At 48.0% G+C, this 17,919-nt stretch overlaps 1 protein-coding gene across 19 annotated transcripts in view; it reads left to right on the forward strand.

Annotated features, from left to right (window-relative positions):
- The window catches only part of INPP4A (inositol polyphosphate-4-phosphatase type I A), a 131,067-nt gene extending 115,832 nt beyond the window's left edge, over positions 1-15,235 (forward strand). For 10 of the 19 annotated variants that reach the window (XM_027621111.1, XM_027621121.1, XM_027621123.1 and 7 more), the window contains 3 exons: positions 847-959; positions 2,995-3,149; positions 7,541-12,504. In XM_027621111.1, coding sequence (XP_027476912.1) covers positions 847-959; positions 2,995-3,149; positions 7,541-7,721 — 449 coding nt within the window. In that variant the 3' untranslated portion in view covers positions 7,722-12,504. The other 9 variants (XM_027621118.2, XM_027621124.2, XM_027621129.2 and 6 more) reach the window with 2 other exon arrangements.
- The last annotated feature ends 2,684 nt before the right edge of the window (positions 15,236-17,919 follow it).

Below are 17,919 nucleotides of genomic sequence, written 5' to 3' on the forward strand. Positions count from 1 at the left end.
TAACGTGCTGTGTCTCCACTAGGAGACAAGCTTGCCTCCTCTGGGATCCCACAGCCTCCATCACAGACTGAGCCCCTCAATGAGCGGGAGCATCCTTTCCACGTCTGTTTCTGCCCCAGTCCCCTGATCAGCATGGTGCCGGGCACATACCAGGTGCATGTGATAATTAGCGTAAGAGCCTGGGTACACGAAGGTGAGCTTGTGTGGTGGAAACTCTGTGTGCAGCTGGATCCCAGAATTCCATGTGTTTGATTTTAATCTGGGGGCTCAGGCACCATAGCTGTTTTTCTTAGACATGACCTTGAGGCGCTTCTCTTTTTCTCTGATGATCTTGGGATTTGAAAATCCCAGGTTTCTTAGGTGGGGTGATCAGACTGATCTTCCAGTTCAAGAGGTCCTGGAAGGGCTGGAGACGGTCACAGTGGCAGAGGGAGGCTGTCAGAGTGGGTCACTCCAGATCCATGGGAGGAGGCCCTACTGCCCACATCCCCCAGGGGTGGCCAAGCCTACTCAGTGGTCAGTACTCATCGCCCTAAGCATCGTCCTCCCTGCGGAGGCTCTGAAGACCAGATGGATCTTCCTAACTCCCTCCTGCCCTCGGTGACCCTGCATCTGTGCTCCAGCCCCTCAGAAGAGCTGAAAGAAGATGAGCGTTTGCCGTTGGCAGGTGGGACTGAAGTGGCAGTGAAAGTGATTTAAGTGCTCCCCGTGTTGTGGTAGTCAGGGCCAGTCCCTAAGCACACCTCCTTTCTTGCATAAGTCACCCTAAGCTTCCAGCTTTCCAGGCTCCATGGGCCATGGGTCTGGGTGCCCCACCAGCTCTCACGGACTCCCCCTGTCTTGCAGGCCTACCTCGATCTCGGAGCCAGACATGCCTGCCGGAGCTGCTGCGTTTTCTGGGCCAGAATGTGCACGCCAGGAAGAATAAGAACGTCGACATTCTCTGGCAAGCTGCTGAGGTAGTACCTTCATTATACTGAGGAAAAGAATGATACTGTTGCACTTGCTGCCAATAATAATAATTATGATAATAAATCAGAATCTCAGGAGTGGAGAGAGCAAATTTCTCCATATGGACACAAAAAGAAAGTCACTGAATACATCCAGAACTCTGGAGGATACTGAAGGGTGCCTCTGAGTTCATTACTTTAGGGCTGCCTGAATTCCAGTAAGCTTGACACAGACTCTATCCACTGGGGCATTTATTTAATAAGCAGGCTGATGACAGTTGTCACCTCCAGAAGCCTGGGCAATCGATACCAGCTATAGCGCACTGCCTACTGCATCTTTTAATAGCTTCAGAGGTAGACCATGGTGACCTTTGCAGTCTCTTTATATGGTAGTTTTTGTACATTGCAGTTCAGATCTCCTCTTTTCCCAAGTACTTCCAGTATTTTCTCATAAATGTTCTTGTGGCGTTCCATAGCTAGTCCTTCACTCACCCCTGTCGAGGGTGACCTTAACTGGTCTCCACGGCAGCACCGTGACTTGTCCAGAATGGGGACTAGCCCAGGTAGACTCAGGAGCACGAGTGATCCCCAGATGGCATTCCAGCTGCCGGCCTGGCCTGAGCACAGGGGAGGGATGGACGTCTGGCCCCTGCTCCGGGGGAGGAGTACACACTCACACCCAGTTACCCCCAGTTCACAGAGCCCAAGTAGCCGTTAGGAGGGCTGTCTCCCCCTCCCCCCTCATGGCTTTCCCGAGCTACTCATTCTAGAGCTTTCCTGTTCTCCTCCTCAGGAAAGTGTTCCTCTCCACCCCGGGTCTCTTCCCTGCAGCAGACAGCTGGTCGTGGTGCTTGTCCGCTGTTTGGGAGGCCCTGTGTTTGAGAGCCTGTCTTCATGGAGCCCTGTCTTTGCACGTCCCCCACCGTGGGCCTTTGTTGGTGGCTGTGGCCTACCTGGTACAGGTCCGTAGGCCCTTATCTGAAGCTCTTGTGGGTAGATGTTTTGGAATTCACAGGTTTCTGTATTTTAGAAAGGTGATTTGGTATACAGTTGGTGCACATATGTGTAATACAGTGACATCACCTATGTTTAATGTGGTACACACATACAATTGAACATACCCAGGGGATGGGGCAGTGCTCTGGAACCAGACTCATTAATATTGCCTTATTAAAAGGTATGAATGTTTATACAAAACGGGATAAATGAAGATTATAGTCTCCTATCAGCTCAGATCTGGTCAGACTGCCAAATGAAGTTGCCGTAAACTTAAAAGAAAAAATCTTTTGTTTTAGGGCTTTCTGCTCTTGGGGACTGTGTACCTAGAATTGTATCTAGTGGTACAAAGAAAATGCCCCCAAATGTCCTTCCTGTGGGGAGAGAAGGTGCCCTGGGGTGGCCTTTTCTCAGCCCAGAGGCTGCCCCACTGTGAGCTCCCCACTTGTGAAGAGGAGAGTGCACTGACCCCTGAGCCCTGCCTGGCCCTGAGTGAGATGGAGGACAGTGGAGGGTCCGCGGGGCCTGGTGGTCAGGAGGTGGGAAAGGGGGAAGCTCCTCAGAGCCATTCCCATCTGTGCAGGGGAGGAACAGAGTAGAGACAGTGGGTCTGTGCTATGCCTTCCAGAAAGACCTGGAATTGGCCAGGGGCGGGGCATCCTGGGAGCCGCTCTGACCTCCCGAGCCGGACTTTGCTGCTCTCCTCTGTCCAGGGCCTGCAGCACGGTCTGAACGTGAGGAGATGGCCTGGGTACAGTTTGGAAGGGGGCAGCTGGTACGGTCAGTGCACAGACGGTGATGCCCCAGAAAAGAAGGGGGCGCCTAAGCCTGGAAGGAACGGCCTGTGGGGGGGGGGGGGGCACGAGGGATGGGGACAAAGGCAGTCCCACAGGCAGTGACATCGTTTCTGCTGCTGGCTCTGGCCGGACGTGGAGTCGGGGAGCAGAAGTGGCCCTGGGAGTTGGCATTGCCACATGCTGCCGCTGACCATCCGGAACCGGGGTCCTGTGGCATCTCCCTGTCAGCACATACTGTGTTCCTGTTGCAGATCTGCCGCCGCCTTAACGGGGTCCGGTTCACCAGCTGCAAGAGCGCCAAGGACCGCACGGCCATGTCAGTGACGCTGGAGCAGTGCCTGATCCTGCAGCACGAGCACGGCATGGCCCCGCAGGTGTTCACCCAGGCGCTGGAGTGCATGCGCAGGTGAGTCCCGCTGTCCAGGCCGCCCACCCTGCCTACCCCGGGCTCCGTGTAAACTGCAGATGAGCCGGTCCTGCCGGGGCGCCCCCAGCCCAGGTTCCTTGACTCCCGCCGGCATATGCTCTGGTTTGACTTTGGAAAATTCACTGACGTCTGCCAAGTCAAACTGTCGGTGGTCTCAAATTGAGACCGTGTTCCCTTTTAAGTCAGAGGGACAAGAGAGCTAGCAGTCTCTGTGAGCGGGTGCCCTTGGGGCAAGCTGAGGAGTCAGGACGTTGCCCAGGGAAGTCCAGTGTGGCCACGTGCGAGTCGTTGGGCACGTGGCTAGCCCTCAGCCCCCTGCCTTGCCGCGGGTGGGAACGAGGGCCAGAGCTTCCTCAGCAGTCACCTGCTGTTTCCACCATGCGTATTAGCTCCTTTCAAACTTGAGTGAAGAAAATGCGTCTGCAGGTTGCACTGGTTTGCTCTGCTTCTTCTCTAGCCGTCGACACAGTTTGCTTTTCTTAGCAAAGTGTCAAATGAGTGTCTTATCGTAACAGCAGCAGCCCCCCCACCTGTCCGTGTGCCGTGGCGACCTCACCCTAATGATGTTCTGGTTCTGAGGCAGCAGGCGTGTTTGCAGAATGAAACCCGGGACTAAAAACTGTCTACTGTTGATCGATGCCTTGTTTCAAGCACTGCTGGGGAGCACCTTACCTCACATACCAAAAGAAAGGATAAGAAACCTGGTTTTCCCGTCTCCTTCAATGTAGCCACCAATGCTGTCAAAGTCTCGTTTCCAACGGTCACTCCTACTGAATGTTCTGTATCATTTGTCCTCTCACCAAATTCTTTAAAGCGTTCAATTCTCTTATCCTTTCTGTATGTTTCTGCCGTTTGACCTTCTCATAATAGCCCACAAAAGTGATGCCTGAGCTCCTGCCTCTTGATAATAGCATTTGGTAGGAATGGAAGTGTGTTGTCCCTGTTTTGTCTTTTCCACATTCATCCAACCCCCCCTCCGTGACCTCGGGGCTTCTATTTATGCACGTATGGAAAGTTCACCACCCTCCCTGGGCTGAGCCTCAGGGAAGCCATGGAGACTCTCGAGACCCCTGCCCAGGCACCCTTAGTCAAGCCTGTCCTCACGGCCTGTCCTTCAGGCTCGGTGTTCCTGACGCCACGAGGGTGGCAGGGCCTGGGCTTCCAGACACGCACGTCTGCACCCTGTGAGCGGCGAGGTGCTGGGAGGGACCACCTTGGTGAGATGCAGGCCTCCGCTAGAGAAGAAACATGAGAAATGGAAGTGGGGGAGGATTCCTGTGGTTGTCAGAGCAAGGGTTAGGATCAGGTCCACTGAATAGACCGGGCCCTGCCCGAGTCAGGTGTACAGTGGATGTGTAGACAGCTATCCAGTCCTGGCTTCTGGAACAAATTCGATGAGAACAATGATTCATTTTGACTGCATCCGAGCACAGAGGTCTCGGGAGACTGGGGAGAATGGGGCTTCTTAGAAAGACACAGGGTGGCCGCATCTGCTGGCCTGTGGCCCGCCTTGGGGCTGTGTGGGCAGTACCCGCACGTACACAGATCAACTGCTATGGCTTTCAGCACACACCACTGGATCACCTAAGAAAGTAATATTCCTTGTAGCAAAATTTAACAATGTGGATAAGCCCCTCCACCAGCTGTTCTCACACCCCCACCTCCGAATCCTCCACATTCCTCCTGTTGACAAGCAGCCGTGCTCATGTTTGAAGCCTACTCTTGCAGATGTAGACATGTACATACAAGCGCACAGGCGTGACTGTGGTTAATACACACACGGGGTCGCCAGTCCCTGATTAATGCACAAAACACGTGTGCAAGCAAGTGCAGCTCTGCGTGCAGTTATGCCTGGTGTTTTAGCCTACTTTTTTCATTTAACGGTCTTGTGAGCATTTTTTTGGGTTACAGTTTTTTTTTTTTTTTAAGTTTTTATTTATTTGAGAGAGAGAATAGAGAGAGAGAGCATGAGAGGGGAGAGGGCCAGAGGGAGAAGCAGACTCCCTGCTGAGCAGGGAGCCCGATGCGGGACTCGATCCCGGGACTCCAGGATCATGACCTGAGCCGAAGGCAGTCGCTTAACCAACTGAGCCACCCAGGCGCCCTCGGGTTACAGTTTTGAGCACACTGTAATGATCCAGTTTGCTGCCATTGAATATCTAAGCCGAAGGTGGTTTTCAGCACCTCAGACCAGGGGGTAGTGAATCCCCTTATTTATGCTCCTGGCCACATCTGCCGCACTGATCCCTTAGGTTAAAAATATACACCTCCCTAAGGTTTTTAATACAAATCGTCACACTCCCAGCCCCTGTCCTGAGCGCCTGCTCTGTCCACCCTCCGGGTGCTGTTGCGCCTGTTACGCATTGGAGCGCTTCCGAGTCTGTAAAGTCGGTGTTGCTTTCCTGTGTCACAGGTGAGGACCCCGCGGTCCTGAGTAGGGAAGGACCTTCCTCCCTGGGCCTCCCTCTGCCTCTCTCCACCTCCAATTATGGAAGCCTTTTTAAAGTGTCCTATTTAGGTTTTTCTGAATTTTCTAAAATCTCTGCACTAAACACGTAATCTTACTTACTAATCATGTCAGATATTATTACACAAGAACCAAGCTGGATCATGGCCCCCCTGCACCTGCCCCCGGGGACCCAGTAGCTCCAGCAGCCAGGGCTCTGTGCTCTCCGCCGCCTGTCTGCCTGCCCATGTTGCAGCCCAGGCCGTTACCGAGTGTGGTTGTTTTAAGGTGATTTTCTGGATTCTCCCCTGTGGGGAACACACGCTTCTGTCCATAGACAGCAAGCCTGAGGTGGATGGGTCACTAGCCAGGATTTCTGGCTGTAGCGTGGCCAGGACCTGTGGCGCAGCCGGGAGCCCTAAGGAGGCAGCAGAAAATACTGGGCCATGCCTTGAGTGGAGGAATGCAGTTTGGTTCTCTTGCTTTCTCGCTTGCATCTTACCAACTGGAAGAGTAGAGCATGCAGGCAAGGGTGCAGGGCGGAGAGAGGGGGGTGGGGTAAGGGGGCAAAGCTGACACTCGGGCTGTGTTTCTCCCGGAGGCCCAGGATGAGCAGTGGCCAGGGATGTGCTAGCAAATGTTTAACAACCAGCTCCCCGCCTCCACCACCACCAAAAAAAGCCCTGATCTATAGTGTTCGCCAGTTTCTGTAGCATAAATACTCCCACTGGGGCTTATTTCCAGCTACCGGTGTGACATCACAGAACACGGAGTTGTGAAGAGTTGTGTACGCTCGGCTCCTGCAAGCCTTTGGGGCCAGTGCCAGCTTACTGCTCGTGGTGCCTCTCTGTCCCCGATTCGGGGGCTGAAACACAGAGTGGGCCTTCCTAAGTAGCCACAGTGACAACCCCCCCCCCCCCCAGCCCCCAGAGACTGCCCTGGCTGGGAATGTGTCCCCAGTCTAAATGGCACATCCCGGCAGGACCACTCCAGGGCTTCCAAGTTCCTCTGGGAAAGCCCAGGAGAACTCTGCTTGAGCAAGGACCCCATGCTACTCATGTCTGGGTGGATCCTCAGAGGCCCTGTGTCGTGTCCCAGCATCTCTGCTTCTGTGTCACTGTTGCCACTTTGGTGGATGTTCGTAGAGGATGTGGCTCCAGAGCCATTGCACTTCGGTATATATTCTGGGGCACCAAAAGGGAAAACCCCCAAATTTCCGACGTGAGCTCGGTTGGATTCTGTGGTTGGGGATCACCCTGTAGAACAGTAACTTGAACGTTTGGGGACATGAGCAGCTCATGCTCTGCCACTGCTCAACCTGACAGCCAGGGCGAGTCTGGGGAGGGCTCTACCTCTGACTGAGACTTGAGGTAAATGGTCGTTGTTTGAATGGTTCATCAAGAGGCAGCTTTGGCAAAGTCTGTCGCTCCGCCCCCCGCTCAGGCATCTGTGAGAAGGTCAAACACCTACCCCCCCCAATGGTTCTTCATGTTCAGCTTGCTTCTTGAAACCCATGTCTTGGCAGCATGTGAGAGCATGGCGGGGCAGCATGGAGTTGTGCTTGGCCAGCCGAGAGAGCGCGAACATGGAAAACCATTTAGTCAACCTACATGTGTTTGTTTTCGGTAGACAACAGTATTTTTTTCTTATTTTCACTTCTCTTTCTCTCCTTTCTTCTTGTGACTGTGCTGGTTTTGATTTGGTATCCCTTCCACACCCTTTTCTGCACATCATCTTTTCTTTCTGTTGTGGCTCCATCCCATTTTTTGGTTTGTTTTAAATCTTACTGTTCGGTTCTCTTTTTTCCATACTTTTGATACATCCATTGCATGTGTTTCTCTCTCTCTCTCTCTCTCTCTTTTTTTATTCTTTATTTCCTTTGCCTTTTTCTTTTCCTTTCTCCCAAACTTTTTCCTTTTCACAGCATTGGAACACGGGAGGTAGTCACCCAGAAGAACTTGAGCGGCCTGGTGCCCATCCGAGACTTAAGACTAGATCCCAGCCTCCTCTGTTCCATCCCTTTGTTAGCCCTGAGCCCCAATTTACTGATTGTGTGGCTCTTCCTGAGCATAGCATACCTGGTGACCAAATTGCGTTGCAAATGAGTACCATTGCGAAAAATCAGTACTAAGTCACAAGAAAAACAAAAGTGCCAGAATATGTCCAGCCACCTGTGTACCTAACTGGACAGAAGGAATGTGTCAGAGCGTGGTCTGCCAAGAAATATTTCATGCCTTACAGTTTGACGTTCTGTTGTTCTGAACTGTAAATACCTGCCAAATTATTTCACCGAGAGGACTCGTGCGTTTAAATTCCATCGAGTTTTCAGTGCTTGTAACATGTTCTTACAGTGCCCTGTCGCTGCGTTGTTTAGCTGGCCTGGAGTTGTTACCAAATCTCTCACCTTCTGATGTAAAACTATTTATTACCTGTATATCTCCTGTGCTCTGTTTCCGAGAGAAGGGGATTCTGTCTGAAGAGAATTTGTATATTTGATACTATTCTTTCATGTACTGCTAACCTTTCCTTTCCTTTTGAAGAGAAGCAAAAAGGATAGATAGATGCTTAATAACCGGCTCATCTAGATCAGCCTATTTAATAGGACATGTACTTTCTGCTTTCATTTCAAAGCGTAGTCCCTGAACTCAGAGTAGCAAACACTTTGCAGAATCATAACATTCCTCGCTTGTGTTTTTGATTTCCAGTTTGAGACGACACAAAGCTGTGACCGCAGTTGCCCATTGTACCAAGGCAGGCACATTAAAATAACATACTGCATGTGACTTTTGATTTACTCTTTGAAATCTTTAAGGATCACTAAACTGGTTACAGGAATTAGTGCATATAGGAACAAAAGGCTGTTAAATACATTTATTTTTCATGAAGCAGTATTTTTCATTTTAAAAAATCAAATGTGGTTAATAATGATAATTTTGAAAATCAAAAAAAAAAAAAAAAGATCCCAAAACGGAGGCCTAACCTTTGGGCACTTGTGGCAGATGGAACTGTGAGAGAGAAGGCGTTGCTTGGGTTTGTGCTATTAGCACTCTTCATGTAACATGGAAATGCCCAGAAAACGAGGTGGTTCATAACCTTAACTTTCACATTTGGCAGAAGAGTAATTGAATGTCTGTAAAGGTAACAGAATAAATTAGGGGGAAATTCCATGGACTTTGTATAAGAAATACTCAGTGGCTTCTCTGTTTTCCAGCCCAAACTATGCCATACTACTGTTTTTGACCACCAGCTGGTTCCCCATACACTGGATTTTATGAAAGTGGATTTCTTTTTACCAGTCTAGAAAAATCGGAGTGAATTTAGAGAAGCTGTCTTTTCCAGAAACTTTACTCCCATGCATACACACAGACCAAGTCCACCACAAAATCTGCCCCCTCCCTTCCCTTCCCCAAGAGGTCCAGAACTTACTCTGGGACTTACCTGGTTTGGCATCAGTTCTGAGTCCGCATTCTAGGAATGGTAGAAGCAGTTAGCAACGAATAACAAATGCCAGACTCAGGCTTTAAATTCTAAGACTGTCCTTCTCACACCCCTGGGAGGCCCTTCTTTCCTAGACCCCCTGAGCACTGCAGGAGCCTTAGGGCAGGGTTCCTACCTGTAGTTCGGGAAGCCAGTCTTCTCACGAGTGCCATATAGCCACTCTGTCTTTTCTAGAACAACTGAGGTGGCCGTACTGGGGCATAGCCCCTGACACTCTTCAGTAGGGAGTCTCACCGGATGCCAAGGGACAGGTGGTGTTGTTAAGTTGTAGCAACACAACACTAGTCACTGTCTGATCCGTGATTCTTTGAGAGGGCTGTTCACCTCCTGCCTCCTTCAGATTGAGGTGCATGCATCAGCGCTCCAAGATTTGAAAGAGAGAAAGTAGAGTCCGCAGGCCCTTTCAGCTCCCATTCCACAGCTTCCCAGTCCCTGCCCTGGTTCAAGTGCTCCTGATGCCTCACGGGGGTGACACGTGCCTGTGCCCACCTCCGGGCCTGGCCGAGACTATGCACCCATGAGGGAGGCCCTTCTGACTACCGATAGCACCCACTCCACTCCCCGGGCCTGTGGGTGTTCCTGTGCCACTCCCCAGAGACTCCTCCCCGGATGCACCCCCCGTCCCAGCAAAGGGAGGCCATGGCCAGCGAGAGAGGCCCCTCTGAGCCTGCTCCTCACTGCCAGGATGCCAGCTAGGCCTTCCTGCCCTGTGGAGGTTGGAAAGGAGAGAAGATAAGGTTCTTTGTTTTTCTCTTCAGGGGCTGAGCCAAAAGGCCATACATTCTAGCTGTCTCCGGTCATGAGGGCTAGCACAAGAAAGAAGGCCAGGAGATCGGCCTAGGCTCTGAATTGTTGTTGCCGTCTTTCTTCAGAACGTCTGAGGAAAGAGACTCATTGTGCTCGCCCTTTGTGCTGAGTTTTAGCAACACTAAGGCTTTCTACTTAGGAAATCAGACTAAATATGTATCTGAAAATCTTTTCTGCTTTAGTGAGAAATAGGCTGGATGAAACAAACACGGGAAGATGATTCACAAGAGGGGAGTCTGGTATTTGGTGATGGTTTTCAGGCTGCTTCTGAGGTGATGCTAGCACCGGGAGGGACGTTGTCAGTGGCCGCCAACACTCGATACTCAGTAACACTAGACCCCAGTGCGTCCAGACGAGTTTCAAAGGAGAAGATCCACACCAGAAAGGGAGAACCAGAGGAGTCCCCAAAATTAGTTGTCATCTGGGTTTCCATTCTAAATTCTCATTCAAAAAAAGGATGTCCTTGAAAAGAAAGCATTTATCTACAGAATACAAAATAATGGTGGAGCTTTGAAATAGTTAAATCCCTCTTTCTAAAATCTATCCAAGACCTTTTCAGTGTGTGCTATTGGCACCTAAGAACTGTGCAGCCCATGTGATGGATGAAAGCGTTCTACCTTAGGGACAGAAGGCTGGCCCCTGCAGCAGGAAAGGCCAGTTAGCACGGACACCTTCTCCCCTCTGCAGACTTCAGTCTCACGTGCTGGCACCCGAGCTTGTGGAAGCAAGTCATGACAGGGTCGGTGTGCCATCAGCCTCAGCAGTTAGGTTTTGTAAATTCACAACATTTGAGGGAAAGTAAATACAATTTGCTTTAAAAATTAAAATTGCATTTAAAGGGTAATCTTGATTACAGTTCCATGTATCTCATATTCATCCAGTTAAACCAGTAATTAGTTTCTTTAATATATGTAAATAAAAGATAATGCCAAAGTTGATAAATTCTTCTTCTTTGCTCCTCAAAGCAGTTTGGCATTTACTACTGATAGGTGTCCATTTCTATATAAATAGAGAAGCCATATCTGAAATAGTTTGATAATGTGAGAACTTCCAAAGATTAAATAAGACTAACTGTGCATAGGAACCTAGAGCTTCTGCTTTAAATGGAATTATATTTTTATCTGATTACTGGATGTTAGACAAACATGATCATTCTTTACTCTAGGGGCTTCCTGCTCACATGGCCTAGGTGCGCTCAGTTCAGATGACACACGTCTCGCTGAGGGCTTGAGGCTCTGGTGACAAGAAAGCATAGCTGAGTTACTAAATTACTTAATAACAAGCAGGTGGATACTTTTCTAAAATACCTGAGCTTATCTTTTGAATAAAATTACTCTTACCAAAAATATTTTACATGTTCTTGATAATGAGACTGTCATTTTCACTTAAGCAATTGCCACTGATATTTTTTTAAAATGCATGACATAATGGTCTTCATACAATTTGAAATATTTTTTTTAAATCACTATTTCTTGGTAACTCCAAATTTTACATCTCATAATGGGGATTTTTGTACTAAATTTGATAACTAGTCGATTTAATTGCTAGTCTAAGAATAATATAAAAATGTAAAGTTCTACTGTGCTTATAGGAAGTCATTTATATTTAGAACCGCTTTTGCCTGTTAATTTGATGTCTACAGCAGAACATTTCCCAGAGAACTCCCCTGTTGCTCTCACTTGGGAATGTGAAGCCTGCCTGATGGCTCATCCTCCTGTTCAGCATTTGCTGTGCCCACTGGGTTGCCATGACAACCCTCCATCTAAGACAGTTGGGGATGATGCTGGGAGCGGGTTCTCTAGGGAAGGGCACCTGTGGGCTCTCCCTGGCTTAGTGGTATGCCTGTGAGAGGTGACCACAATGAGGACAGCCCACATGGAGAAGGCTGCCATGAGGAGATCTCAGTGGGATCACTCCTTCATGACACTTCTAGCCCTGATAGCTGTGCAGACCCAGCGTGCCACCATTGCATGGGCTCACTGATAGCTTTGCACCCAGGACACCCAGGGCTCACTGATAGCTTTGCACCCACTGTCTCCTCCGTGGGGATGGCATGTTAGAGCAGCCTTCTCAGCCAGATGGCTTTGCTACATACCGAATTCTGCAAGGAAAATGAGCCTTTTGAATTTGAGGTGATTAATAGCCATTGCTAATATAGAAAAATGCGGCTCTTGAAAAGCTTTGGTAAGAGTAGCACCATTTCTCAATGTTCCATTTAATTTGCGATGTAACAGAACGTTTGAACCGCTAGTTATGATAGAATCCTCAAATTACTTGACATGACACACATGAAAACCATTCACTTAAAAACAAAAGTTTGCTTCTGCTTAGACACAGCGCTGCCTCTGGAAATGCCAGACTCGCAGTCCCATCCAGCATGTGTCCATGTCTGTGCTTCTTAGTTGCCTTCCTCGTTCAGAAGCCCGCCATCTTGCGTGCATATTGTTGTAAATGAGTCCCGCACCCATTTGAATTAATCAACATTTTTTTTAATGCTATGAAAATAATCAATTCATTTCATTTTAGTTTAAGTCTTTTCTTTTTTCCTTTTTTACTGCTGTCATTTCTTGTGCTTGTTTTTTTCCCCAGTGAGGGTTGTCGAAGAGAAAATACAATGAAGAATGTTGGAAGTCGCAAATATGCATTTAATTCCCTGCAGCTGAAGGCTTTCCCCAAGCATTACAGGCCTCCCGAAGGGACTTACGGAAAAGTTGAAACATGAACACATGGTTCCTCTAATTAGCTGTTACATACTAAATGTGGGTACCCTGTAGTGTCATATTTGAATTCTTCAAGAAGACCTGAAGGATTGGTTTTTATTTTTGTGTTTAAAGAAAAAATTCACTAAAAAGTCTATGGAGCATGTTTTCCACTGGAATCAGTAGGAGGTAATGTTTGGCTCAATAGTGTGGATCGTAGCAACTGCCCATTTAAATAGCCTCAGCCATAACCACACAGATATCATCGATAGTTACCTGTATGAATCAAGCTAGAGATGTCTGAAATGCTAAAAGACTTTTTTAAAATGCCCACTTAGGCAGCTGCACACCTAATGTATTTTTCTACTGAGTAACTCAAAATTGAGCATTGAATTACAGTCTACTTTTAAAACCTCTGAATGTAAAACAGTAAATAATATATTGAATTATTGGATCCTGGGCAGACCAGTAGATGTTAAATGTTAACTCAAGTTTTGGGGGAAGAAGGTAGCTCTAGCTCGTGCAGTGACAGCAAGTGGTTCCGACGAACTGTCCTACCTGTGACAGCACAGGAGAAATCAGAAGGTGAAGTAAAGGTTGCTAAATCAGCCCGAGGTAAGACTTCACTGGAAGGTGGTACCTGCACAGCGGCCCACACAGTGGGGTCCCCCTCTACCCCTGATGCGTCGTAGAACAGGGTGTGTGCTGGAGAATGTGAGGCCAGCAGTCCCGTGCTCTTCAGCTCGTGGCTGGTCCTGCCCCTGGGGCACGCCTCCCCTCCTCCCCTGGGTGTTGAGTTCTGTCACTCCAGGACCCCCACACCTGAGGCGTCTGCTGCCTCTCAGACAACTCGGGGCGGGGTGGGGGTTATACGTGTAGGTGCTGGAAGCCTAACTATTTTCAGAACATATGTGCTTTTGTGGGTTTCCCAATTTATCATCTTCTAGAAGACGGTGCAATCATGTTGGATTGTCTGATGAAGGTTTCTCTTAGGTTTGCAGCACTTGTCACTGTCCTCTTCGCGTTCTGTTCTGTAAGATGACTATTGAGAAAGTTGAATTTATCTCCTACAGTGAGAGTTTGAAAGGGATTACTAGGCCATAAAACTTAGGAATTTCATAGAAAATTATGTCCAGTCATCTATTATAAGATGATAATGATGAGTTTTATCTGCACATAGCAGAGATTTTTCTTAGTTTATACGTTTATCAGTTCTGTTTATCATGATTATTATGTTTACATGTTACTTAAAAGGCTGTAAAATCTGTGTGGCACATATCCATGATGCTGATCCCAATGATTTGTGAACCTGTAGGAAATTTCCTCGGTCTAAAATTTGAGGTATTATTCGTGGGCTCCTTTAGACATGCTGCTTGGAAATGTGTTACACACTTGGGCTGCTGAGGCACGGGCAACGCCACCCAGTGGCAGGGACCCAGAGGGGTAGGCGTGCAGGTGAGGGTGGAACTGGATGGAAGACCTTCCAGACCCTTCCTGCGCAGAGCCTGCTTCTCCTGGGTGCCCGTTGGTCGGGTGTGAGCGGATGCGGAGGACGCACCAGGGAGCGATGGCGGCTGCTCACACCTGTCCCACAGCTGGCTGTCTGTGGAGGGTGCAGGCAGAGACACTCCTGTCCCCCAGCCCTGCCGCAGAGGCGGCGGCAGCTGGCGTCACATTCTCCTGCTGTGTCGGTCCCTGTTCAAAGACAGTTTCCAGGATGGCTGATTTTCTCACCCCTCCTCCGTTTCATTTAAGTTATTTCTCTAGTGTCTACCTAGTTCCCCATCTTTTCTCGTTTTAACATCACTACCTTTAAAGAATTCCCTTATCTTTTTAAATGTTACCCATATTGTTTCCAGAATTTTTTTTTTTTGTCTGAAGAGCATTAAGTACCCACATTTATCAAAAGGGAATATAGCAAACGTTGAGTCATCTGTTAGCAATTTTGCATGTGGCACCTTTATGTGAATTATTTTTCCAACTTTGGCTTCCTGTTAAGGATCACCGTTAAAACTCTAAGACTTGGCTAATGGTGCAGAAACTGTTGAGGTTTCAGTATTCCGTGTGAGCACTACTCCGGGCTGCCGTGGGAGAGCGTGCGGCAAGCCTCGCGGCGGCGTCACACCCCTCCCCCCGACGCTTGTGGCGCCACGCCCTCCCCACGCTCACGGCGCCAGGGCACGCCCCCCGTCACGGCGGCCGGGGCTCCTCAGGGGAGCCGGGAGCTCTGAGTCTTCAGCTGTACAGGGAAAGCCGTTTTACAGGTTACCGTAAAACAGATTCCGTCCAGCGTTCCTGAGAAGGCCCCTCATTTAAAAAGAAACGTTGAAACCTACTGAAAACGTGGGATGTGATGTGGATTCTAAGCACCTGCAGCACAGTTGCCTTTGGTTTCCTTGAAAAATGTACAGATATTGTATAATACAGTTTTGTCCCTCCGCAGTTGTATTTGCCAAGCTTAGTGAATTAAAGTACTTTTATTTATTTGTTTTGGGTGGGCAGTATTAATATATATAAACATATAGTTACTGTTTTATATATTCTTAGCTCATTCAAAGCCATGTATGCTGTAAATGTGCTAGTCTTTAGAATGACAAATAATAAATAACTGACAAGAACATTAAACTGAGTGTTGCCTGATTCATTGCGTTACGGTTAGGAGGACTCGTTTTATGGCTGCGTCTGACCGGGCCATCATTAATGGGCATTGCATCGAGCACGCGGGTGTTTGTAAGTGTGAGACCATGACGCACTTCTGTTTTATAACCTTGTTTTCTCTTAATTGGAAGCAGAGGGGCAATAGGGGGTGGGATTAAGAGCATGGACTTCAGCTTCAGACAGACCTAGCTCCCAATCCTGTTCTGCCACTCACTGGCTGATGACCGTGAACGTGTTGCTTGCCCTCTCTGAGCCTCCGTTTTCTCGTGGGCGAAGCATGGATGCAATAATCGTACGTTCTTTGCAAGGCGGCTGTGAGGTGCCTTGGCATTAAGTGTTCATAAGTGTTAGCTGTTGTTCCCTTCCCACGTCCATAAATACGTATCACATCTTCTCGGTGGGTTGCCTGGTTATCTGTTGTGTGATTTGCTAAAATGTAGTTCCATTAATGGTTTGACTGTACATTATAACCAGGACTGCATCTTGTACCTTTGCACCTTTTTCTCTGCACATATGCCCAATGATTGCCCTCAGATGAATTCCTGGCAGCGGACATTTACAATTAAAAGATAACTTAAAATTTTAAACATTTTAGAATTTTTAGTATTACCAATGTGCTCCCAGAAAATTAAGCTACCACCTATGAGGTTCCTTTTTCCCTTTATTCTCAATTTCCGTTTCTTTGATGACTGTGAAAATTGAACATCTTTTATATTTTTACTGATATTTCTACTTTTGTGACTTCCTTGGAGTGTTGGTCTTTTCACATGAACTGTTTCTAATATATAGTATGTTAACTCATCTGTCATAAGTTGCAGTTTTTTAAAAACCTACTTGTCAGTTGTCTTTGGTTTTGTTTAGAGAGTAGAGAGAAGTTTTAGTTTTTATGTCATTAAATATGCTTGTCTTTTTCTTGTTGGTGCTTGTTCTGAAATCAAGTCCTGGCTCACCACTGACGGTGACAGGGCACCCCGTGCCTTGTCCGTGAGATGGATGTGGTGCTGTGCACTCAATGAGGGACCGCACTAGCCTGTGCCACCCTGGGTAGAAAGCCCCCTCCCCATTGCTAAGATCTGGCGAATGGGAAATAACTTTGTCTTATTTTTATTACAGCTGTCACTCCCCAAGCTATGACAGATTCCTGAGAGCATAGGATCAGAATATCCACATTTCACATTCCGCCGTGGACCCCTTTTATGCCTCAGCACTATCTTTGTGATGATCCTTCCTGCACCAGGCTCCTGGTGGGCCTTTTCGGCCAGTCCAGGCAGGTCTGAATTCAAATACAGACCTCTGTGGTATTTTCACCCTCTGTTGTATCATTTAATGACAAAAAAAGCTGGGACAAGTTAGGATAGGAAACTTGCTTGTGATTCCACACCTAGGAAGACGATGTCCGTATCACAGAGATGAATTTAGAAAAACAGCCCTTCCCTCTATCTTCGCCCTTGCTGCTCACCCCTCCCTTGGCTTCCGTGGCCTCAGTCTGTCTCCTGGTTGTCCTGGCCCCCCAATCATCCCTCCCTGATTTGCTTGTTGTCCTCCACCCACCACTAACATTGCGGTGTTCCCCAGGGTTCTGTCCGTAACTTTCCCGTCTCATTTCAAATGCTCTTCCTGAGAAGTCTTAGTCATCCCTATGGAATAAATTGCCGCTTATTTGCTAATGACTCCCCAAGTTTCTAGGTCCACCCAGGACTCTATGTGGGCCCATATCTATCTGCACATCTGGCCACCTCCCAGTCATTCTACTTGAGTGTCTACTTTGGGGTCTCACAGCATAGTGACAACAAAGTCATGCTTTCTCTCCAAGCTGGCTGACCCATCCCCTGATGACACCACCTTCCACCCAGTGGTCATCTTCTCCGTTCTGCTCCACATCCCATGAGCTACTAAGATCTGCATCTCTTCATTACCCCTTCGACCTATCCCATAATTCCACCTCCACACTCACAGCCCTGGTCCACGTCCTGTCTCCCTGATCTGGACCAGCACCTCTCAGCCTTCTCATTGCTCCTTCAAGGCCCATCTCAGGCCTGCCCTCCTCTATGGTGATTTCTCTCCACAGAATGAGTTGGTCCCTTAAAAAAAAGTTTTTTTCCTCATTCCATTGTGAATGTAACTATTACATTGTATATCTCCTGCCTGTCATGTGACTTTTTACTTTGTCCAGCATGTTATTTTGTGTTCACAACGGCAAATGTAATGCCTGTCACTCAGCAATGTTTACTGAATAAAAAGATAACTGTTTGGGTGGTGGGGCGGGGGGGGGGGTGTTCAATTGAAATTTTTCCTATCTCACCGCTAGACCATGTTGCTTTTGTCTCTCTATATAATCCATCATTCTAAATAACGACAAGGAGCCAGATCTAACAGGCTCAAAGGAGAGAACAAACAAGAGCAGCGGAGTGTGGCAAACACCAGGACAGTGGTTTTCTTTTGGGGATGAGCAGCAGGGTCTCTGAGGATTCACAGCGGGTTCACACAAGGTCCTGTTGATCTGGATGGTAGCTACATGATGATTCATTCTATAGTTATTTGTTAACATTATATACCCTCTGCACTTTTCTATATGTCATATTTAACAATAAAAATTAAATGTTAACCCATCATTATTCAATAAACAATCTGAAAAGAGAAT

The sequence above is a fragment of the Zalophus californianus genome, chromosome 8 (assembly GCF_009762305.2).
Source record: "Zalophus californianus isolate mZalCal1 chromosome 8, mZalCal1.pri.v2, whole genome shotgun sequence".
NCBI lineage: Eukaryota > Metazoa > Chordata > Mammalia > Carnivora > Otariidae > Zalophus > Zalophus californianus.